The sequence below is a fragment of the Echiichthys vipera genome (assembly GCF_963691815.1).
Source record: "Echiichthys vipera genome assembly, chromosome: 6".
NCBI lineage: Eukaryota > Metazoa > Chordata > Actinopteri > Perciformes > Trachinidae > Echiichthys > Echiichthys vipera.
The window spans coordinates 24,014,325-24,039,746 of NC_139831.1; the positions used below are offsets into that span (position 1 = coordinate 24,014,325).

At 42.6% G+C, this 25,422-nt stretch overlaps 2 protein-coding genes across 3 annotated transcripts; one reads left to right on the forward strand and one right to left on the reverse strand.

Moving 5' to 3' along the window:
• On the forward strand, positions 1–2,560 carry cxxc5b (CXXC finger protein 5b). Its single transcript, XM_083914843.1, has 2 exons — positions 1–132; positions 962–2,560. The coding sequence occupies exon 2, from the start codon at positions 1,168–1,170 to the stop codon at positions 2,050–2,052; it is 885 nt and encodes a 294-aa protein (XP_083770969.1). The 5' UTR covers positions 1–132; positions 962–1,167; the 3' UTR covers positions 2,053–2,560.
• An 8,699-nt stretch (positions 2,561–11,259) lies between these two features.
• LOC310948207 (uncharacterized protein) lies at positions 11,260–23,093 on the reverse strand. Of its 2 annotated transcripts, none has more exons than XM_083915253.1 (6): positions 23,015–23,093; positions 20,021–20,471; positions 15,921–16,038; positions 14,574–14,679; positions 14,247–14,472; positions 11,260–13,219 (listed from the first exon to the last, which is right to left on the reverse strand). In XM_083915253.1, the coding sequence occupies exons 2-6, from the start codon at positions 20,190–20,192 to the stop codon at positions 13,056–13,058; spliced, it is 786 nt and encodes a 261-aa protein (XP_083771379.1). In that variant the 5' UTR covers positions 20,193–20,471; positions 23,015–23,093; the 3' UTR covers positions 11,260–13,055. The 2 variants fall into 2 exon arrangements, with proteins under 2 accessions (XP_083771379.1, XP_083771378.1); XM_083915252.1 differs by having other exon boundaries at positions 14,568–14,679.
• Between the last annotated feature and the right edge of the window lie 2,329 nt (positions 23,094–25,422).

Genomic DNA, 25,422 nt, shown 5'->3' on the forward strand with positions numbered 1-25,422 from the left:
TGCAGACCCTCCGGGACGGAGAGGTGGAGGAGGAATCGGCAGCTCCGCCGTCCATATACACTACAATCACCACGCCATTAGTTCGTGACTTCATCACATGTTTGACAGGAGAGTTTGGGCCGTATTTAGAAGGTAAGAGGAGACATTTGATCAGTACTTCCTGTTGATTTTCGCAGTTTGGGTTTTGTCGCCTTTTCCTGCGCGCGGCGCCGTGTCGCAGCGACCACTCGGACTGTGGTCAGCTCGTCGTGGCGTCGGTCGAGCACCGTCTTCTTAGGTAACCTTAATTACGGTGAAACGATCGATCGTGTGGCCCGATCGCCTCATAAAAGGGTTTACACCGTTGTCCTGTAACAACATACGTGTCCCGTGTTTAATCACTTGAGTAGATTTCCTACAAATGTGGACACGGAATATAGCCTGGTCTTTTTTTATCCACAGCAACCGCATCGTTGCGCACCTCGCTCCTCGTCGTCGATACCAGACAAAAGACAGCCTGTTTTTTTACGGTTCTCTATTTAGTCTTTCTGTGTTTAGCCTAAGCTTTGGCTGGCACACATAACAGCAGTCGTCAAAATGTATTTGAAAAGCGCGCTCCACATTTGACCTGCGCATATGCGCATATCTTTGCATATTGTTGTCGCTCTGTTATTGATTGCATTGATATACCGTGAAATTCTTAAAGGGATACTGCCTTCTGTATGCGGAAATCATGGGCAAGCCGTGCACTGGCTCATACACGGCTCTGTTCCTCTCTATTGTAGCAGTTTATTTCTAAATCTATATACATATATGTTGTTATTGTCTTTCTACACACATTCTTGCACTCTGACAGTGTTCAGTGGCTCTGGCTGAGGAAATATCTTCCAGTCTCATCTCCTCTGTTTACTCTCTTTCTGTATTCCTCTCTCCAACATTTCTATTCTTAACCTTCCTCTCTTCATCCCCCATTCATTTCCAGCTCTCCAGGACTCTGAGGCTGCTGCAGAGAATGGGAATAGGGACACAGGCCAAGGCTTGCCATTTTGGCTGAAGTAACAGCAGGACGGTTGTCAACCCCGCATCGGCTTCAATCCCCTTCTCCCTCACCTCTCCTCCCACACACACACACACACACACACACAAACAGTCACACAAGGACAGACACCCCCACACACAGCCACTGCTATGTCCACTGCCGTAGACATCGCTGGCCCTTCCTCCCCAGATCAGGCCCACAGCAGCGCTAAAATCCCCAATGAGCCACTGAGACCCAGCCTTAAGCGCTCCAACCACCCCTACAGCCTCTCCCATTACATCTCCACCCCTTCCCCGGCCGTGGACGTCAAAGGCCTGATCCAGCCCTCTCCGGCCCAGCAACGGGCTGCCCAGCCTGCGCACACTAAGCCTCGCCGTGCCCCCTCCTGGCCTGACATGTGGGAGTCACCAAGCGGGCTCCACCTGGCCCACGCCGCAGAGCTGCTGATGCGCGCCGGGCTGCTGGCTCTGACCCCTGCCACCACGGACCAGGCCGGTCTGGGCGCACAGAGCAGCCAGCCAGTCAAAAGGGAGGTTGTGGAGGCAAAGGGGGATGGGGAGGGAAGTGGATCCGGGCCTGAGGAGGAGGAAGAGGACTCTCCCGGATGTGGCACTGACTTCCAACCCTTCCTAGGTGCCTGGTTCCCCTTCAGCCCTGCTCTGTTTCCTCTGGCGGGCTTCCAGATGGGGGGAGGCCACTGGAGGAGCGCGGCCATGGGAGCTGAGGGTATCGAGGGGCTGGTGGCCGAGGGATACTCTCCTGGTTCTCTGGGCGGGGGCAGCGGAGGGAGAAGGAAGAGGAAGAGGTGCGGGGAGTGCGTGCCTTGTCGGCGTCAGACGAACTGCGAACAGTGCAGCAGCTGCCGCAATCGCAAGAGGGGACACCAGATCTGTAAATACAGGAAGTGTGAGGAGCTGAAGAGGAAGCCGGGAGGTCCTGGGTTTGAGAGCAGAGTGCCTGGGTTTGATCTTAGGGGCTCCGACTTTACTTTGGGTCTGGCACAGGAGAGAAGCAACAGCGCCTTGGATGGATAGTAACGTATGTGGTGGCAGCATTTGTCAGAGGATTCTGGTTGGATGATTGTTGAGGAGCTGCGGTCAATAAAAACACACAGGACACCATGATAACACACTCGGACTGTGGTTCAAAGATCTTCAGATCTCGTGTTTATTGAGGAGCTGCAGCTCTGTTTAAGAATGTCCACACTCGTTCCCATCCTTTCTTTTGACAATCAGTGAATTGGAGAGGAGAGAAAGAAGGATACCAATGTGTTTCAATATTTAGATGACGACAAAAATGCTGTAAATAGACTGTAAATATCTGGAAAACATTATGTCTTTTTTTACATCCCTTTCCAGTTTGGATGTATTGTGTTTCAACATAAAAAAAGGAGCCAAATGTTTTGTTTCTAATGGGGAGTTTTGTTTCTGTTGTTCTGACGTCACTGCATCAGTAAGAAATGAATGAGTTCAGCCTCGGCTAAATTATTTCATGTGCAACTTGTACTGTATAGCTCTGTTTGCCCTTTTAAAATAAAAGAAATTGGCCATGTGCACTTGTCTACAGGCTGGGTTTATACAACGTCTGTATGTGTGTGTTGTGTTCATGTTTAATTGGTTGTATGTATCTGTTAGCCCCTGTGTTTCTGGTTGCACACACGCACGTGTGTTCATGTGTGTGTGTATGTGAGGTTGTGTGGATTATGAGTCACCTAATGGTGTGGCTGAGAGCCTTATCACAACCCCACAGACACACACACACAAACACACCTACACGCTGTCTTGGCAAGTTCAGGGCATGCACTCGAACACACCTAACCTGACATGCACGCACTATCACAAACACTCTCTACTCACACACTCAGGTAATTTCTCTTTTTATTCACAAGTGTGGATCATATATAGACACACACACACACACACACATTATAAACAAAATACACAGCCAGCTGGACTGAGGCTACAGGGTGGGTTTTTGCTCGTTGCCGTAACGATGGCTGATGTGATAAGACCTTCTTCCTCGGCGCCACACTCCAGGGGACCGCAGGGAAGACGTAACCATGGCAACGGCCGGCCCGAGGTGTCACGCTATAATTGGGCCACGGCTGCACTTCCTGTGTGCCTTCAGTCAGGGGGATCGCAGAGGGACTGTGTGTGTGTGTGTGTGCATCTGTGGGGGTTGCGTGTGTGTGTGCGTGTGTGTGTTTGTCAGGCAGGGAGAGAGAGAGAGAGAGAGAGAGAAAGCGCAGCACGCCAGCCAACGCAGGACACTGCCAACTCATGGAGAAAAGCAGTGAGCTCCAACATCATGCTATTGCAACGCTCCCACTGAATGAGGAACACAGTCTTTGAGTTAAAGTCCACAGTCTAGTGTTTCTTCATCTCCCAGACAAAGGGGGAATTTCAAATTCTTGGATCTGCAGCTTTTTTTTCTCTCCCCCTCTCTCTTCAGTGCCTTTCTAGTGATTTGGAGCTTAATCCCCCCTCCCTGTTCTCGTCACGCATGCACACACACACACACACACACACACACACACACACACACACACACACACACACACACACACACACACACACACACACACACACACACACCGGAAATCTGTGTCACCCGCTGCCCAGCAGGTCCAGTGACTCCCTGAACGCCTGCAGTCTGGCTCCACTGGCCTGCAAGATGGCAGGAGAGAAAGGGAGGAGGGGGGGCAGAAGGAGGAATTGAAGGGAGGACAGAGAGGAGGAGGAGGGGTGGGTTGAGAGAGAGAGTTGGGGGAGTGGGGGAGGAGGAGGAGGAGGGGGTGGAAAGCGGATCTAGGGAGAGGGTGAAGGGGGGGTGGGAGAAAAGAGACGTGGTGAAGGGCAGGGGGGTGAGAGGGAGAGAGAGAGCGGGTGAAACTGGGAGAGATGAAAAGCAGGCCACAGGGGGAGAGAAGAGAGAAAGAGAGAGATATGCAGGGAGGAGGACGGGGAGATGGACAGCAGGGGATGAAGATAACGCGGGCCAGACAAAGAGGGAAGGAGAGATGAGTGTGAGATGTGAGAGCGAACGCAGTGATGGAGGCCGAATGAAATGCAGTGAGACAGACAGAGACACAGGGATACTGGGGTTAATGACGGATGCATTGTCCAGATAGCCGGTGTGTGCCGTCACAGACCCCTGTGGAGCGTACATATGTTAGCACCAGCGGCCCTGCCCACACTGGAGAAAAACTACTCTCACATACTGCAGTGGAACAACCTGCCAGCCCCAAGGCAACCTGCACTGGAGCTGGGCGGACCCTGACTCACGAGCCAGACCTTTGAAATTTTGGCCACTGCGTCTGCTTGGAGACACTGTGTCTCATTGTGAATTTTTTTTCTTCCTCATTGGCCGTGTCCCCAGCGTTAGAAAATGTGTAACAGCTTTGCAGGAACAGCATCTTTCTGAGATCATTCCTCATTACGCCTCTGTTATCCATTTGTGTTCACTCTTACACATGGGAAACGTGTTACTCCCCAGTAGAAATACAATGGTTTCTTACATCCTTGAAAAGCTCAGGCTCATCCGCCCTCAGGTTATATTTTGGCGACACTGAGGTCAAAGGGGACCCTTGACCTTTGACCTTTAAAGCTGTTAAAGGTGGATTCAGAATCGACAGAGTTCTATAAAAAGCGCCATCTATTTCTGTTTGGGTCTTGTGCTACCTATGAAAAACCAGCACAAAGACTATTAAATTACACAATGTAACATGCATAAGTCCATGTGAAATAAAAAGGGACTTTTCTATCAGTCTCAACACATCCATGAAGCGAGACTGAAAAGAAAAGTAGCTCACAGATCATCCTATCCTGAGATGTTGATCCTCAGGCAGGTTCACATGATGTTCGTTCAGGAGCTAATGTGTACACAAAATTCTGTTAATCTTTAGCTTGCTGCTGATTTAAAAAAAGGCACGGACGGTTCCAGGAAGTTAGGCAAAGCACGGTGATAGAGTCGGCCTGCAGTGATATTTCATCTTGGCTTCTTTTCACACCACCTCATGATGTGGAATTGATTGTTGCCAGTGAGCTTTGAGCTAGAAGCTGCTCGCACTGTTTAATTAGCGCGAGTCCCACCTTTTAATCAGAGGAGTGCACCATGACAACCGCTGTAATGTCATGAAGCCCCTAACTTTGATTTTCAGGGTAGTGCATTAATGATTAATAAATGAAATAAATGATAATCAGTTATATTGAATTGGAGCAATGACTAACTAACCACTTGAGAAATGTGATACATTATTAATTTGCTTCATTAACTCAAAGCAGTGTCTCCTCATTCATTATGAAGTCTATTGAGAAAAGCATTGATGAAGCGTGTGCATATAATATTACTTTAGAACTGAATTTAGGAATACCCGCAAACAAAGTGTAATTCCAGCACAAAATTATCCCATGGTCTTTTCTGGCACTTACATACATAAAATAAGCCGTAGAGACTATTTTTTTCGTGTAACAACTAATCCCGGAGAGTCGCTAAAAGCCGGACGTGGCTAACACTCATTAGCTCGGGGCAGCACGGTGAAGGCATTAAAACGTCTTTTTTAACCACTAATACTGCTCAAAATAACACCAAACCTCTGCAGCAGCATGACAAGAGTCTCTACACAGAAAACAAAGCACTAATGGGCTCCTTCCTTTTGGATTGACTTTGATAATCGACTTGAATGGACTTTACTATGAGGGGAGCTGGTACAGGGGCCAGTAGGTAAGTCTTTAAAACACTCTTTAATAAACTCTGGGTTCACTAACTACGTTGTTGGTTCTTTGTTTAATGTGTAGGGACTCATCTCATGCTACTGCAGAGGTTTGGTGTTATTTGGAGCAGTATTAGTGGTTAAAAAAGACGTTTTAATGCCTTCACCATACTGCCCCGAGCTAATCAGTGTTAACCACGTCCATCTGTTAGCAACTACATGAAGAAAAATGATGTCTTATTTGATGTATGTAAGTGCATAAAACGACCAAGGGATGATTTTGTGCCGGAATTACACTTTAAAGACACAGAGCTGATATATACTTATTTTTTTCTCATAAAATCTCCTCCAATCTCCAGTACTGTTACAGATTATTAATGTCCAACCCCATATCTGTGTGTAACTCATTTTAAATAAACATGACTGAGAGTCTGCAGCCATGCTAGCTGCACAGTAGTGCTTTGAGCTTAATGCTAACAGCAGCATGCTAACATGCTCACAGTGACAATGCTAATGTGCTGACACTAAGCAGGGATAATATAGGACGTACAGGAAATGAATGTCTCACCCAAAGTTCAAGACAACTATTATACTTATTTATTTACCAAAGTGGTAAATTATGGTAAATGAGTGTGAGACCAACATAGACACATTGCTAGCATGGCTACATTAACAAAATGCGACTGCATAAGGTCTGTAGATATACTTACGGTAATCAAAATGTTCGCTAACGTGAAAATGTTCTGCAATTGTAATTCACAAATACTAAAATGTGTCACTGAGTTTTTATTTAGATTAGTTTTGATACTGTTAAAGTTAGAATTATGTAACCAGTATTGGTCTATCTAGCTATCTATTTATCTATCTATACTTGTGTGTGTCGCTACTTTTTAAAAAAGGCGTAAACAACCATTCCCACTTGTCAGCGATTGTTTAGCTAGCTGTATCAAAGTTCTTCTAAAGTTTTACAATTCATTGTCGTGGATTACAGTCATTCTTAAATGAGTAGTTTTACAATAAACCTATCAAAATCAACACATTCTCATCAACAAGTTTGCATGATATCTTATAAAAACGTATTCACAGCAGTTCGTATGATATCTTACAACAAACCGATTCATATAAATAATAATAATAGACAATTTTTATTGTGCTTCTCTCTGTACTTTACAAAGAAAATACACTGAAAGTCAAACAGAAGGCAAGTAAACAACACTGCAACAATAGACAACACTTTGAGAGAAAGAGCGGGCGGAAGATGGTGGATTGTCAGATGTTGTAGGTGATCCTGAAGAGATGGGATTTAAGTTGACTGTTGAATGAAGGGAGTGTGTCAGCATCCCAGAAGGTAGGGGTAGCGATGGTGGCGATATAACAGTAGGTTGTTACTGTGGCGGTTCAGTTTAGGCAACATAAACGAGTTGGTTAAGTTTAGACCAAAACGGTGGTGGTTTAGCTTGATACTTCTGTGACACTAACACCGGTCCCATGGATCAAAGTCCTTTTGTTTTGGGACCCTTCCACCACCCTGAACCTCCTCCCTACGCAGAGTTTAGTGCCGTTATACTACGTCACCTGATTTCCTTCTTTGTTCCGGGCGTAGTTTCTACAGTATCTGTGGATTACATAAGAATTACAGTGCGTAACTTTTCGTAGTTAAATGTACAAACAGAGAATGAGCGAGGCAGGTTGAAACAGTGAAACACAATTCATTAATTCTGTGAAATAGTTGGAGAAGTTGGAAACAAAAACTCAGTCAAAATCTGTGAGCTCTAACACAAAACGCAGGGAGTTATAGGTGCTGGGACAAAAAGTGTTACGACATCTACTGTTTCCCCTAATCATTCACCCAATTTATGAAAGAGCAACGCTAAATCCCTTTAAGTGGAGATAAGGTTATTGGTTAGGGTTAGGGACAGTCATATTTTTCCTTTTTCCTGTAAAATAGTGAATAGGAGAAGGTTTAATATTAAAGTTGTATTCATTTGACATTGTACACTGTACTAATGTTAAGAAGTTGCACATTTACTCAAGCTGAGAGATAACAAAATGCCTGAATTTTATGCTCATATTGACAGTTAAACACTTATTTATTACTATTTGTATCTTCTTACATCCTTTAGTTTTAATTTCATTCACCAACATTAAAGTTTTGAATCCGAAAACCCTTTTAATTTACCTTTACTAATCTCATGTTGTCACCACTGAGGTGTTGCGAGTCATTGTTTTGCCGTTAACTGACAATGGGATCTTCTGACTCTTATGGTCTCTTCACAATCACTTCATTCAGAAAAGGAGAGGTTTTATTGCTCTCAGACGTACCACGTCTAATCCATATCTTTGAAGTTTGCTATCCTACAGCCGCTTCAGAGCACAAGCACAACTGCCTCATGTCCTAATTTCACCTTTTAGGCCGGACAGAAAATAAACAGGGGCACCATTCGACTCTTGACACCTACAGTAAATAGAAGCATTACAAGTCAACAGCATGCACTTTCTTATGGGACAAAGATGATCGGACTCCTACAATGCTCTGCTGGGAAACCCAACACTGTCCTACTAGGCCTATATATAGAGGGGCTTTTCACACTGTGCATGACTGCCTGCGTCAAGTCACATGATTCAAGAAATATGGGTTGACACACACGCACACACACACACACGCACAAGCACACACACACACACGCACAGGCACACACACGCACACACACACACGCACAGGCACACACACACACACACACACACGCACAGGCACACTCACACTCACACGCACACACACACACACACACACACACATACATACAAACACACGCTCTCCACTCACTACAAAAGTGCATACACAGAGGGTGATGGTGCGGAGGTGGCGAAGGAACGAGAAGATTTTTATTGAGTTGGCTCTGACGTGTTGCTTCCCGTGACCTGACTCCCATTTGCTCTGTCTCCCCAAGCGTCTCGCCCAGTCTCGCTCTAAAACCACATGCTAATCAGCTTTCTGTGCTCTCTGTTTGATCTCTGATGGGCTGTTTTCTGACGCATCCCGCTGAATAGATAATCATTGTGTAAGTGACCACCATCAGCAACTCCTCTGTGTCTTCCCCTATCAGCAACCCCCACGCTGAAAGCACTCTCAAACCGTATGGACGCGCAAAACTGTGTCAAATGCAAAAAAACAAGATCAAATCAGTGTTTGTGTTGTATTCATTTGTTGAAAAAACATGCAATACAAATACAAATAGACGGTCAAAACACAAAAGTCAAAATGTCAGCAGGAGCAGAGTTATAGTAGGGAATTAGTGACCAGCTAAAGGGAATATGTGACCCAATAGTTAGGCAGTAACTACAGCTCAAACACTCCAAACCTTCTAAATGGAGAATCCTGCTGTTCCTCCCTCATCGTAACATGTTCCTACAGGAATGATTCAGAATTTACTGCAGTTTCTTGCATCTGATCTGATAACCCTTTAGTGCAGTCAGTAGATATTTTTCAGGGATACCCTTTCCAGTGAAAATGAAACCATACCCACAAGGTAAAAGTGCTGACTTGTAGCCCTGGGAGTGTGTGCAGGTGTTCAAATCCTCATTGGTCGACCAGCATAGGAGCTCTTTTTATCCGCTGTCCCTCCAGTTTTATGACAACGCAGGACAGTCATCCTAAACGTGGATGCTTTTGACCCGTTCAGATCCCCCGGCCGTTTAATGTACACATGAGACATGATGTCACTTACACATGTCAAAATATCATGTGAGAAATGTGTACAGGGAATCTGAATGTCCCTGGAAGGGAAATAAGGAAGTTCTGATTTAATTTATTCAGACAGTTCTGATTAGATTTTTTCATGACACATTCAGTTTCTAATGCACCCTGGTGATTATGTGCACAGAATATACAACTCAGGTCTGAGCCCTTGTTATGTAATTCAGTAATTTTGTTAAAATATACAACATGATGTGTTTTGGCATTCATTGAAATGACTTAAAGGTTGAAGATGTACCTTTATTAAAAGTTATATTTAAAAAATAATAATACACTCACAGGGGGTTTTGTGGGGTACAGAATGGAAGTATTGCTTTTCCATAAAAATATATATATTTAGTCTGAATTAATGTTTTAAAATGTTCTTGACGGGTTTGACAATTACTTTTTGTCAAGTTCTGTTTCCATTGTAGCCGCCAGTAGCGTTGGGCGTTTTGGGTTGCCAGGTTTGTCTGTTGTTGCTACAGAAAGAAGGAATAATTTTGAGTTGAGAGCTAGCAAATGGATGACACACCACTCAAAAAAGATGTTAAATACTGTCGTAAAATGAATTGATTAGTCCAAATTAGTCGTTACCCTATGTGATTCATCACTTGACACACTCGGCAACAAACCTGGCAACCCGACTACGATCTTGAGACACTAGATGCCGGTGTTCTGCTTATTCTCCACATTCAACCTTTAACCATTCATGAAAAATAAATAAACACGTTTTTTTTATGCGGAAAAAACGTATTTATTGTGATTTTTTTCCTATGATGGTCCCCCTTCCTAATGATGGTTTCTCACGTTCAGATTCTCCATCCATTTGAATATGGAAAAAAGATAACCCATAGTAAAGTATTTCTGTTATAATTTGTATTACTCATGATTCAAGAGTGCATTTAGAGTAGAAATCCAGGATTACAATACTTTTGTGTGTGTTTAGAAGAGGAACTGTTTTGCCTAGCGGGGTCTGTCACCTGACCGTGCCCTGTCCCAGTCCAGCTGATCACGTGTCTCGCTAACTGAAGACTGAAGGCCCAAAGGCCCCAAAACAAACAATGTGCGTGTGTGTCTGTTGATGCCTGTGAGTCGCAGACTTCAGACGGTGACTGAATGTAATGGATATTAAATATGATGTTTGAAAAAAAACATTCTTAGACCAAGGTCCACAAGGAAAATAAAGTATCTTTCTGTCTAACTTGGTTTCCAGAGCATCAAGCCACATATTGTGGTATCTTGTTGTTTCAGTTGTCATGGAGATGGTTATCGTGTGACATAAGCATGGATTTTCAGTCACATGATAGCGGTTTTGAGATGTTGCTGATAGCTCTGAAAAAGGATCCTTGTGTTAAGTTTGTCAAACTGCTTTTTCAATGGTTGATAATGAACTTACAGGGCCAATTCCAGTTGTTTTCTGTAAGATGTTCATCTATTTAATTGTCTTTTAAGCTCCTATCTATGAAAGAGTGAGTTAAAAAAAAGGGTGATTAATCATATGACCCACTAATGAAAGCACTTCTACTCGCCTCGTCGCTGATTATTCCAATATCCGTGTCTGTGGCGACATTTGCGGGCGAGATGTGAATAAGCCGCCATCTTAGTGACACTGCTGACAACGGCACCAACGGTTATGCTGCGTTCACTTGTAATCGAAAATTGAGTCAGGCTTGTAGTAAGGGAATGAGTGTAATAGGAAATGTATGGATTTGTATGGAATGTGTTTCAATAAAGTTCAAACACATGGTGACCGTGAACGTGACAAAATGGAGGCTCTGGAAGAACAGGCTGCAGTTACATCTTACCGCCAAAGAGGCCGCTAGAAACAACGTATCTCAAATCTAATGGAGTACAACTTTAACAGTCATACCTTTATTAGTGGGAGCATTACAGTAAACAACATTTAATGAATATATATCACCATGAAACTTAGTCGATCACTTACATTAAGACAGTTGTTGTTTTTTGTATCACAAGGTTTCTGACGTTTTATGGTTAGGTATGCAAATGATGTATTATATAATGTTAATTTATTGAATTTAGGAGGAAATCTAAAGACACAAACAGACAGAGGAGTAAAAAAAAAAACACTTAGATGTTTGGTCCTTCCTCTAATGTGACCGTAGACATTCAAAATAGTTTTTGCCTGTCAAATTACTTTCATCTTTTGGTCCACTAAAATCATTGCCCTTTAACATGACTCAATCTTGCTCTCAGCTAAATGCTAACAGCAGTTTGCTAACATGCTCACAATGACAATGCTGGCACAGTGATATTTAGCAGGTATCATTTTTTCACCATGTTCACCATCTTAGTTCAGCATGTTGGAATGCTAATATTAGACAAATAGCACTAAACACAAAGTGCAGCTGAGGCTGGCACAAATGTCACTAGTTATTTGGTCCTTAACCAAAAATATTGGAACAGTTGTTGGTGCTAGAGGAGAAGTCACGGGATAACCAAACTCAGTAGGATTCACCCTCTGCCTAACATAAACATGTGTACAAATATGGTAACAATAGGAGTTGAGATATTTCAGTCTGCATCAAAGCATGAATAGATAATAAAAAGAACTACAGCTCCTGATGTAAACATCCTCAATTTTAAGATATGAGTCAGCCATTTACCCTCATAGTTACTGTTTCTGAATAACTCCAGCCAAAACATCAACAGAAGGCACATATGGGGTCACAATATCTCAGTCATGGTTCGATTTCCCTTTTTATAGCATGTTGAAGTGTCCTAGAGCAAAACCCTTGTGTTTGTGTGTGTGCGTGTGTGTGTGTGTGTGTGTGTGTGTGTGTGTGTGTGTGTGTGTGTGTGTGTGTGTGTGTGTGTGTGTGTGTGTGTGTGTGTGTGTGTGTGTGTGTGTGTGTGTGTGGGTGTGTGTCTGTGTGTGGGTGTGCGACTCTGTGTGTGTGTGTTTAGGTGCAGCCTGTTCATTATTTACCATTAATTCAGCCCTGCACCATTGTGATTGATTTTCTGGATGAAGATGTTGTCAACAACGGTGTTAAAACAGCACAGTGACAAGTAACATGAACTATATTTAAAACATGTTAAAGCGTTTAAACAGTACAGAAGAATGAAAATACATGTTGCAGTTCCCAATAACCAGTGACTTCTGAATAATAAAACACTCATTTAGCAATGCACCACAGTGTTTCCCCCCCTGTAATCAGTAGTATGTGTGTGTGTGTCTGGACATCTCTCTCTGAGTCTGACTGTCAATCACACAAACTATGTGAGCGTATTTGAACTCCGCAACATCAAAGCTGCTTGGTTTTATCTTTCTGGTTGACTTTGGTTGAAAAGCTTTCAAGTCTTTCTCTCTCTCCGCCCCCCTCGCAGACGTTTCTCTGTCTGTAGTCTCGGTCCGTGAATCAAGGCCCTAACAAAGTGCATCTCAGTTCACCGCGCAATTTCAAGTAAGGTTCCTGTTCCTCCGGTGCATATGGCCTCAGCCTGGTCCACCAGTATCAAACGGAGACATTATTTTGTGCTCAGGGCTCGTAACGCTCAGTACAGCAGGCTCTGCCTCTGCGGGGTCACAGTGTCCTCTCGGAGCAGGCTGGACAGGTCCTTCAGTCTTAATGGATCAAGGCTGTGCTTCTTTTCTGTAGGTGAGCGGGTTTGGCAGGTAAAGGGGGTTTGGTGTAGGCAGGTGTGCTGTGAGGATCATCTGTGAATGCCTTCCTGAGCTGCGCCACGCGACCTCCGTAGTCTGACTTTCTCTCTTCACAACACATGGTCTCTGAGAAGAGGAGAGATGAGCAAAATTGAGAATGCGAGATCTGAGTAACATCACCTCTGCAAGTCATATTCAGGGTCAGTGTTTGCTCAGAGCTGATGGTCTAATAGTTGACTCTATTCAGCATTAAAGGTCCCATATTGTGACTTGTATTTTTGGTTTCTACTAGAACATGTCTACATGCTTTAATGTTCAAAAAACACATTATTTTTCTCATCCTGTCTGTCTGAATATACCTGTATTCACCCTCTGTCTGAACACTCATTTTTAGCGCCTGTCTCTTTAAGACCCCCTCTAGCAAATGAGCAGTCTGCTCTGATTGGTCAGTGTTTCCATGTCTGGGTTAAAACCTTCATGAAGAACATTTAATCTTGCTTTCATTGGATCACAGCGAGCGAGCAGGTAGATTACACTTCTGACAAATGACATATACTGTATTGTAAACAGTGTTGTTAAGTAACTAAGTAGCCTACACTGGGCAATTCTGAGGTTCTTAAACTTTACTTCTGTGTTTCCATTTTACATGCAGTATTGTACTCCACTACAATTATCTGACAGCTTATTAGTTACTTAAAAAATAAAACATATGATCAGCCTATCAAGTATGATGTTTTTTTGTGTTTTTGTTTACAGTGTCAATTAAAATGACATCCACCTCGACCTGCAACAACATTAACGTTCTGTTTACAGGTTTATTAATTAGTGATAATAATCCCATAATAAAATCTAAATGGATACAAAGTAAAAGTGGCTAGTCTGTATAAAGACTACATGTATTATTGCTGGTGTAGAAAGTATTTAGTACCTTTTAATTTTGCCCTTGCAAACAATTAGTTTGACCATATCATTTTTTATACGAAAAGCCTACTTTTTATGCAGGACCTTGGCTTGTAATGACATATATTAACACTGTGGTAGTGATTCTGCTTTACATATACCCGAGGAGACTCTGTACAGGAACAAATGACAGACGTGGAACACGTGAATCAGGTTTCTCTCCAGCTCTTCCCTCTCTCTCTTGTTTTGTTACCTCTATCTTGTGGGCCGGCCCTCTCTGTGTCTGACAGCTGGGCTTTGAGCGGTGGCTGGTTGCCATGGCTACTAAGATGGGGTCTGTAGAGGGGAGTCCAGTCTCCAAGGTTGTATGAGCTGCTGCCTGATTCACTGTCGCTGTCCTCTGCGTGGTCCTTGGGGTCATCGTCGGCGCTGCAGGAGTCCTCCTCAGACCACTGGTCGTGTGTTGAAGCCGGGTCATCCTGATTATAAGTGGGACGCAATTTGATGGTAAGACTCTGAAACACTGTTCATTTTACCCTCCCAACTTCAAGCTCACATACAAACACACACTCACACTAACATCTGTGAGGGACAGCTGGATGTCTTCTTTAAAGCCGAGCCGCTGGGCCTCTCTTCCTGCCAGCAAGTCCACCGTCTGGATGCCATTCATATTATCACTGTGGACTCTGGAAGACAAAGACGTCCATTTTTAGTCCCGCAGACAGCCGTCCTCTCCTTTGAATCAATCCTCCAGTTCGTCATATGGCAAATAACTTCTATAATTCAATTAGGACGCAGAGACGGCTAGCGGACTGAAACTCTTTGGTTCAGTTGATCTTATCAAAGTCAATCAGAGTTATTTCATTTGTTAAAGGGACTGAAGGCTTCGTTGAGGTGGATGTTCTGGTGTTGGTTTAGAAACAAGAGGAGGAGCTACACAACAAAGCTGTCAGTCCATCACTTATGAAATCACTTTTATGTCACGTTAAAACTAAAGTAAGACGACCTTACATGAGTTTATCATTCTTTTAATCAAGTTGCACATTCTGGATGTTGCTGCTTCCATCAGTTATTTTGGAAAAATCGATCTTGAAATTATGAAATACAACCACATGGACATTTTCTCTAAAACCCATGTTTTCAGGATGTTATGTGAGGGCATGGGGGATGTGTTGAATCTAATTTTCCATCTGATGTTCACCGAGTAGTATTTCTCATTTGTTAAGTTAAAGGTCCCATATTGTAAAAAGTGAGATTTCCTCGTCTTTTTAAAAAAAAAAATTATTATAAAGAAGATAGAGGTGTTATATAAATACTGTGAAAGTATCAAAAGTCTCAATCCACAGAGAAATGCACACAGCCTGTATTCAGAAACTGTGTCTTAAAACACGTTGTCAGGACTTCTGTACGGTTGTGATGTCACAACTGTACTATACGTATATAGGTAGAAAGTGCTGCTACAGGGACGTTACAGTCATTTCCCGACTGCAATGACGGCGCAGAGAGAGTGCAGGTGCAAAAGACCCAGGAAAAACACAGACCAGTTTGAGCAGACTGGGCCTAAACCGGCGCTAAAACAGAGCGTTTCAGACAGAGGGTGAATACAGGTATATACAATCAGACAGGATGAGAAAAATAATGTGTTTTTGAACATTAAAGCATGTAAACTTGTTCTAGTAGTTTGAGCCTGAAAATGATGATAATATGGGACCTTTAATTAGAAAACCATCTAGGCTATCTTCCTCCTGCTGCTGAAAGCCAAAGAGGCTCTGTGTTGTTTGGACAATAAACAGCCAGCAAACGTATACCGTTGTTACAGAGTCTGCCTTTATACTTCCTAATCACATTTAGGTCAACTAAAAAAAAAAAAAAAGTCAATCAGTGATTTTTTCAAAAGGAGATCTTCTTTGTGTCTCTTTGTGTCTACCTGTTGTTGATGAGGCTCTGGAGGAGTTTGGAGGACCTGAACTCGTCCAGCTCTCCGATCACACTGACGCTCACATCTCCGTCCCGACCCAGCAGCCACCTCACGTGTTTGTTGTCAGCTGGAAGAAAAAGAAAAGAAAAAACTAAATTGGTAAACTTACTGTCTCTGAGAAAAGCAGTGGGCTCATAGATTGTTATGTTGGCTTTTATCCAGAAGGTGGTGCTGTCCTCTAAGTATAGAGTTTGGGAAACCTCACAACAGAATGGACCTTGGACTCTCAGTGAACACTGCTCCCTGTGTGTGCTCTTTCTGTTATTCTTTTTTCTCTTTTTGTTTCTTTCTATTGGACTAAATTCATTGTGTCTCGCTGTAAACATCCCTCTTGTATTTAATATTGATAAAGCCTGTATAAGTAATGGTGGATCACTACAAAAGGAAAGGAAATAGTTAATAACAGTCGGCAGGACTACATGAACTTGACCTGGGGCAGTTTAACAGAAACTCCCTCTAAAGTTTGAATTGGAAACAGCCAACATCTTGTTTAGTTTTGTTACACACTGCATGACAAGACTGCAAGACTCTTCCCTTCTTTCTTCATGTCTACAAACCATTGTAAAGGAATAACTTATGTAATAATGTAACGCATCATGTAATCGTCACCTCATATGCAGAAATAAATTCCAAACACAACAAACCTTTATTCCGTTTCATTAACACCCACGGGGTATTTTTAATTGCTACCTCATCGTGACACAGTCGCCAGAAATAAACCCCGCTCCCCAATGCGTGATAACAGGTGTTTTCCATGACACCTGATAAAGGTGAAAAACACACCTGCCATGACATCACTGACTGGGGTGTGGCTTTAAAATTCAAATCCTCATAGAGCTGTTTGTACAGCGGCACTTTTCTGTCAGTTGGAGTCGGCGCAGACTGACCCTCAGAGAACAGACAATCATCTCAACAGTGAACTGACTGCACAGATTTCTGAGAAACCAGTGAACAATGGCAGCCCTGTTTCCCTTCATATTTTAGGGAAAGACTTGTGTTTGCGTACTGTCACCCAACAGCACATATGAGAACATTGTGTGGACGTCTCAGTCTGATGTCACTGGTCTGTCTGTGCAGCACACCTTTATGTTCACACGCAGAGTTATAACTGATTGCAAGACATAGAGATCATTTTCAGTACAGAGCTGTGAGACTTTAACACTACCACAGCCACAAATTAACCATAAATGCAGCACTTGATAAAGTAATGTTGAATTGTGTATTTATGTGACATTTATAGGCCTGTATCTACATGTATTTACCGACAACAGCGCAGTGAACAAAGAATGAAAGACGCCTTACTGGTTTGTATGTTGTGTAACGCACACACGCAGACAACACACACTCGGCCGCCTCTCAGGTGACGTGGCACAGATTGGGTAAACAAAGACGGTAATTTAATATGAGATTTAAAGTGTGGCGACGCCCAAAACCACAGGGCTTACCCAATCTTATTCAGCTTTCAGCCAGGAGAACAAGTCGATTGACAGAGGCTGTCTTTCACGCACTCACTCTCACACACACACACGCACACACACACACACACACACATGCACACACACACATACACGCACACACGCACACAAACACACGCACGCACACACACACACACACACACACACACACACACACACACGCACGCACACGCACTCACGCATACACACACACGAAACACACACACAAACAGACACACACACACACACACACACACACAGTTCTCTGCGAGTCAGAGAAACACCTTAAATGTGGGTGAAATGAGTAAGACAGAAAGGAAAGGTAGAGGGACACTTGGCTGCTGACAGAGCAATGAAAAGACTCTGTATAATTAATCAGGTTGGTAACATGAGAATGTGTTACTACACAGATTGTGTATCATGTGCAGAGTACAGAAGATTTATGGTCATTAATTAGTTGTGAAAGGGATTGAATGTACAACTTGATAACATGGGAAACATATACCACCTGTTCTAATAAATGTGTGTTTTTGCAGCTCCCAATAAGGTAGCCAGTGAGAGACTATGGGGTTTTAAAGGTCCCATATTATGCTCATTTCCAGGTTCATATTTGCGTTTTAGGTTTGTACTAGAACATATTTACATTATTTTTCTCATCGCGTCTGTCCGAATATACCTGTATTCACCTTTTGTCGGAAACGCTCCGTTTTAGCGCCTGTCTCTTTAAGACCCAAACCTGTAAAAGCTCAGTCTGCTCTGATTGGTCAGCGTTTCCAGATCTTCTGCATCTGCACTCTGCACCGTCATTACAGTCGGGGAATGACTGTAGCAGCACTTTCTACCTGTAACCGTACAGAAGGCCCTACGGCTCGTTTAAAGACACAGTTTATGAATACAGGCTGTGTGCATTTCTCTGTGGATTGAGCGTTTTAATATTTTCACTGTATTTACTGTATATAGCACCTTTTTCATAATCAAAAAGATGTGCAAATATCACATTTAACAATATGGGACCTTTAAGTGAAGCCCATATGGTAGTAATAGTAATTAATTATTGTTACAGAGAAAACATACTCTGCACATACACTTTTTCTTTTTGTGTGTTATGTGTGGTATCTGTATGAGAAGTAAACACGGCCAGGATTTTAGAAAAACTGAGGTCACACATATCCAATGCCACCCATCCCACCGCCCGAAGACTTTTTTAGTTCTCTGTTAAACCACATTTCTTGTAAATCTGCTCTCACTCAGTACTGTTTCGTAGTCTCCACGCCACCAGGATGTCATTTTCAGGGACAGAAAAAAATGAATCTGTTGTCTTAAAATAATCAAATTTAAAGATATTTATCTTTATCTAATATCTATATTTACCTAAAAATGTTTGAATCAGTGGTAGCTGCAGCCCTGTGACTAAACCTATTAGAAGGCAAAAAAAAACCCAACCCCCCAAATCATTACAGTACTCAACATCCCTTGTATACCGGCAATAAAAATGAAATATGAAACTATGAAACATTAACTGGCTTGGATTACCATAAAGAATGGAAACAGGGACAAAGCTAGCCTGCCCATGAAACATGGCAGGCAAATAACCCTGGTTAAACTACACCTTTTCACAGCTTTAGAGGTGGTGGTGGTGGTGGTATGGATTTTCTTACCTTTAAACAGAGCTACGCTAGCTGTTCCAGTCTTTATGCTAAAGCTAAGCTAACTTGCTGCAGGTGTATTTAACGGAGAGAAAAGAGAGTGGCTCTTCTTATCTTCTCTTCTTCTAATTTCCCCATTCGCGGGACTAATAAAGGAATTCTTCTTCTTTCTTCTTCTTCTTATCAAATATTCAGCAAGAAAGCAAAAAAAGCATGCTTCCCCAACTACTTTAAAGATGACCGATTTGGCGTATTATCTTAAGTATTTGCATGTTAAAGTGTGTACTGTAAATGTACTGCAGTCTGTCTATCGTATTACACGCACTAGTGTAAAGCACTCACGGTGCACTTCATAATCTACTCTTACATACCTGGACACTTTTTCTTCTTTTTTTTGCAATAACTCAATCCACCACTTCAATGCAATAATTTAGTCTTACTGCTCATTTATGCTAATGTCATTTATCCACTGTATTAAACACAAGGCCATATACAGTCATATATATTTGATCTCTATTTATACTTAATACCTTTCTCTACACTTAACTTATCTGATTTGATTTTCCGTGAATTTTATTTTACTTATTCTTATCTCTACTTTATATATTTAACCAAGAGTTTATTGTTTACCATCTATTTTTTTTACTTTCTGTATTTCTTTAATTAAGTCTTTAGTTTTTATACCTCTTTTTTTCTACACAAGTGATTTGTAAGCTGCTGGAAACTCAATTTACTTGCAGGAGTCATCCCAAAGCGATCAATAAAGAGAAGTCTAAGTCTAAGTCTAAGTGAAGACTTAATCTAAAGAAATGAGACCATGGAGCAGATTTAACCCCCTGTCAGTTTTGTAACTGAAGGCCACATTTTCCCAGAAAATCCTTCTCATCATGTAGTGTCATGTGTTCTCACAGTGAAACCAGTGCAGTAAAGCCAGTTTAGGACTCTCTACCTTTCTTTGGCCTGTTGTCCCTTCCTTCCCTCTCCTCCGTCTCCTCCCGTTCTCTCCAGCGGCGCACCTGCTCCTCTCTCATCTTCAGAAAGAGGATCCTCTTCTGCTCCTCACTGAGGGCCTCCAGCACCTCGGGCTCCACCCACATGTCCTCAAGGATTTTAGCCAGCATTCTGCCTCTTTTCCCCGCGGGTGTCAGAGACAGCCGTCAGCCCCTGTGTCTCTCCGCCCGGTGGGTCGTGTTTCAGTGGTGGGGTATGATTGCTCCTTTTTCCTGCTCCAGAGTCAGGTTCCCTTTTCTTTGAAGGATGGGGGATCAGGTGCGGTCTAACTGCTGGAGGTGACTGTAGTGTCCTTTGTCAAGTGCTCTTCTTCTGTGCAGTAGAAGTGTGTTGATCTCTCTGGAGGTGAAGGCACAGTGTGTCCGTAACCGACTGAGCTCTGAAGTTTCCTGTTGTGAAGAGAGAGAGAGAGAGAGAGAGAGAGAGAGGAGAGAGAGAGAGAGAGAGAGAGAGAGAGAGAGAGAGAGAGAGAGAGAGAGAGAGAGAGAGAGAGAGAGAGAGAGAGAGAGAGAGAGAGAGAGAGAGAGAGAGAGATTATATCTACTGTATTGTTTAGATCCCCTCCATTCAGTCCTGTTCTAAATGGCACTACACAATAGTCCCGAAGCAAATAAGCCACAATGGCAAATGTAGTGTGTGCTTTCAAACACTGAAAAGCAAACAGGGGCAGGTTCAGTATGTCAACACACACACACACACACACACACGCACGCACACACACACACACACACATATGCACATACAGGGCGTTAATGACTGCATGCTATCTGGGGGTAACAGAAGCAGACAGAGAGCAAAAGACAGCTACAGTTCACTTGAAATAGTCTCACTATCCCCTCTCTCTCACACACACACACACACACACACTGTATTTAGCAGCTTATCAACACACGCGACATATGTAGATATATACTGTATCAACAGCGTGTTCAGTTAGTTGTAACTGAGTCAGGAAGCCCTCAACAGTCAACCTTCACCTTCAACACACAGTATAATGCAGTCTCCACCCTGTAAACACTTTTGAAAACTGTGAAAACATCGAGTTACTGAGCGAGAGCCAATAGGATTTGTGTCTGTGATAACAGGTCACCAATCTGCACTTGAGGGCGGACTAATGTTACGGTTAATCAGTAGAGGCGGACAAAGGCGAAATATCAGCTTTTCCAGTTAGTGTTTCAGGTGTGGCAGATGTTGAGCCACAGCATCATACTCACCAATAACCAACCCCCTGGACTTGAATACGTCTGTGGTTTGAGCCGAAACTGAGCAGTAAAACCAGTATTTCTACCTCTAACAGCTGATGCAGAACTGAGTGCAGCGTTGTGGTTTTTTTTAAACAACATCAATTTTAAATCCCATGTACAAAACTGGAAAAAAAAAAAAAAACAAACAACAGAAAAAACTAAAAATACTTACAAAAAAAGCTGCTTAAGGCCAAAAAAATATAATTATAATCTAAGAGTTAAAGAACATAGAGGGAGCACCATGCTTTAAATACATTTTAAAATAATACTTAATGAATTATGACAGCATAACTCTCTTCGCCATGTGTCATTAGCCATATTCTAAGCTTGATGTAGTTTCAATTCACTTATTTCCAAGTACACATAGACGGCTTAACTGCGTTATTATTCTGAAACCAGCATCCTTCCGTTCATTCAGCTTTGTCCAGCACTTCTCAAGCCTCTGTCGTGGAAATTTTCTGCTCTTGGTGAAAAATGAAATAACGAATTCTTGCCGGCCGACAAAGTTTTATTTTCTTTGCAAAGAAAAGGTCAATCAACATGCGAGCGGTTCGGAATGAAGAGAGACCATGAGCATCAAGGAACGTTGAACATTTATACATGAGGGAAAGCCCACCCCTTGAACGTGTATAACATCCTTTGTCTACTGTGGGGTTGATCAGCACAGACATCCTGTAGTTTGATCAAGGGGTCTAGTCAACACAGTTCACACTCTTGTCTTTTCACAGACATCCTGCAGTATAATTAAGAGGTCTGATCAACAAAGTTCAGAATGCAAAAGGGTTTGAATACCTCATGAGACAGTGAGCGGTTGGCTGTCTCCGAAACTTGAAATGCAATTACAAGGTTTAGACATTAAAATACACAAATGGGTAGAAAACAAAAAGAGATCTGATATCTTAGGGGGGGGGGGAAGCAGGGTGAGGAGGCCCCTCAAAGAAAAAGGAATATTCAAATTTACCATTACACCTCCTTCAACAGTTTCTCAATGAAATTTTGCGATTCACATTATTGTTCATTGTATGTGGGGGTGTTTTCATTCATTCTTTCACAATGGAGGAGTCGTGAAGCCCTTTAAGACGGCCACTAAGAGCAACACAAATAAACTGGACCTGACTTGAAGATGTAATACCAAGGAGCAGTCTTAAACCTGCACAACTTGCTCCTATAATTAACTGAATAGATTTGAAGGGCACGGCAGCACAAGGGAAATATTCAAATCAAGATGTCGACATGACAAACTTTGGACAGTCACATCCCACAAAAGACACTTGAGAAAAACAGAAATCACACGAGGACTAAATGAGAAAAGGGCAGATCAGCATCACCACGCTCGCCTCTGTAATTCAAATGTAACGGCGTGCCTGGTTAGGCTCTGCGCCAACATGCAAATAGGTCTGAGATTAGCTTCTGCCTCCGCTTGCATGCAGAGAAAAGAAAAAGAAAGAAAGAAATGCAGGGAGAGGAGAGAAAAGTATGTGCGTGGCATATTGAGAGAGAAGTTTGAAAAGTCTCTCAGAGGGAGAAAACACTGGCCATTTTCACAGAGACAGAGACGTGTGAGAGAGATAAATGAACTTAGACGGGCCGTGGAATGACCATCACAACAAAGACAGACAGACAGACACGCAGAGAGAAAGAGAAGAAGAAGGAAAGAAAGAAAGAGCACAGAGGGAAAGTGGACTTACTCAGTTGCTACCAGCCAGTTGCATCTCCAAGCTGAGTTTCAGCGCCTCTGAGTGCGGTACGATGAGTGTGTGTGACGTGAGACTGTGCCTATTTATGTGTGTGTGTGTGTGTGTGTGTGGGGGGGGGGGGGGGGGGGGGGGGGGGGTTCAGAGCAGTCGTCAGCAGCAGTGGTATGCAGGCTCAGCCCCACTTTGCTGCATTTCTACTGAATAGGAGTGGGACGGACTGACATCACTGCATTCATCTCTCCTCCTTCCTCCACTTTTTTCTTCTTATCTCATTGCTACAAAGAAATTGTACTTCTTTGTAGCAAGCTAGTTGGTTAAATATTATCAAGGTAATTGTTTTTTCTTCTGCTATAAATAACTCTACAGCTTTGTGTTTCTCTTCTGCTCACTTGTGACATTTACTTTCAAGGACACAAGGAATTTAATTCCCCCTGACAGGCTCTGTAACCTTTCCATGTGTGGCCGCGTAGGGAAAGGGAGTGATTCTCAGTCTTTTTCTGTTTAACTTTATCTATCTGACAGTCTCTGCATAGCAGTGTTCTCCCCCGCTCCCCCCTCACTTCTTTATTGTTCTTCCTCCAGGAAGTCCTGTATGAAACCCCTGATGACAACACCACATGTGCAGGAAGGAGTCTGGATATTTATTCCACAGGATTTTTCCGTCAACAGGTTGTTGACACACACTTATGGTGCCAGCAGGTCATTGTTTTGTGGTCGCTCAGCCTCACAGTGCCAAATCAGATGAGTCCACTCCAGTGGTGTAAATGTCAGTCACATGCCTCTGAGTAATTATAGATAATGATATACAGATGAGTTGAATTATGTAGATGACTAATGTGTCTCCTGGTTATTAATGACCTGTCTGGAGGTGACGTACTGGGAGTGTAAATGAAAACTTGTTGTATTGGCTGGAAACAACAAATGACAGTACCTAACAGGATAATGGTAAATGATATAAGGTAATGTTAAAACATCTTTTTAAACCAGCCTTTTTCTGTTTTTTTCACCATGTCCCGCATCATGTCTTGAACGCCTAATCCCGCCATTTTAAGACATTATTCTTATTCCTTTTAAGGCATTTTTAAGTCTATTTCAGGGTTTTATTGTATGGTTTGCTCAATCATTTTGTCTGCTTCTACGGCTGGTTGCTCGGCACTTCAGTTCTTTTATTTATTTGACTATTGAATTGTTTGTTCTTCACTTTTTTTTAAATTTTATTTTTCTATGCTATAAGCGCTGTTTTTTTTGTGTGCCAATTATTGATTTGCGGATGTTTCATGTTTATTGCTCTCAATGAATAAAAGTCTCTCTAAATGAAGTTCATATTATTATTAATGTAAGAGTACTATAATTAGAGAAGAGTGTAACACTTTATCTTATGGGTCTGTAGCTATGGTCTGTAATCTATAATACATTTCCCATTTATTTATCAATATTTAAATCTTTACTTTCCATATTTATTGCGCTGTACTCTTGCCTGTTGATGTTTTTTGCATTTGTGCATGTTTGCATGTTCAGTCTGCCCTTTGTGCTCTGACTTAAATACTTCTTAGGTTACACCATCACAGGCCTTTTTTCTTTATAATTAGTACCAAGTTACAGAGATATTTCCTGGTAAATCATTTGTTAAATAGAGAAATTCCAAGTCAGTACTGTCCTTTAGCAGTAAAGGTAGCAAACAACAGCTAGCATCTAATAACAAGCCATTCATACAGAATGGGTAAAGAGTAAAAAGGTTACAGCTTTAACCTGGTGTTTAATTGTAGTCATGATCACACTCACTTTATATTATGTATTGGCTAAAAAGGTCAGTTTTGAAATGTGTGAGTTAGTACGAATGATATACATATATTTTTTTAATGACCAAAATCTAAAACAAACTGATGGGGTTTGTTCAGTTTGAATGAAAACAAGATGTCATCAGTTCAGTGAGATTTACCCCAAAAGTCCACGACACTTGGCATTACGCAAAATGAAACCGCTGCAGTCATCAGTCAATACAGAAACCAGACACCCGCCTGTTTCTCTCTCAGCTTCTCACTGGTCTCACAGCAGAAAGCTCAAGGTCTACACACACACACACACACACACGCACGCACGCACGCACACACGCACACACGCACACACACACACACACACGCACACACACACACACACACACACACACACACACACACACACACACACGCGCACACACACACACACACACACACACACACACACACACACACACACACACACACACACACACACACACACAGAAACACACACAAACACACACTTACATGGTGTTATCCAGACAGACACGCAGGGCAGCAGAGGTCAGGAGCTGGATATCTGGAGTCTCAGTGTTCTAACCTGTTCCTACTATAACCGCAGGTGTAACCATAGCCCTACCT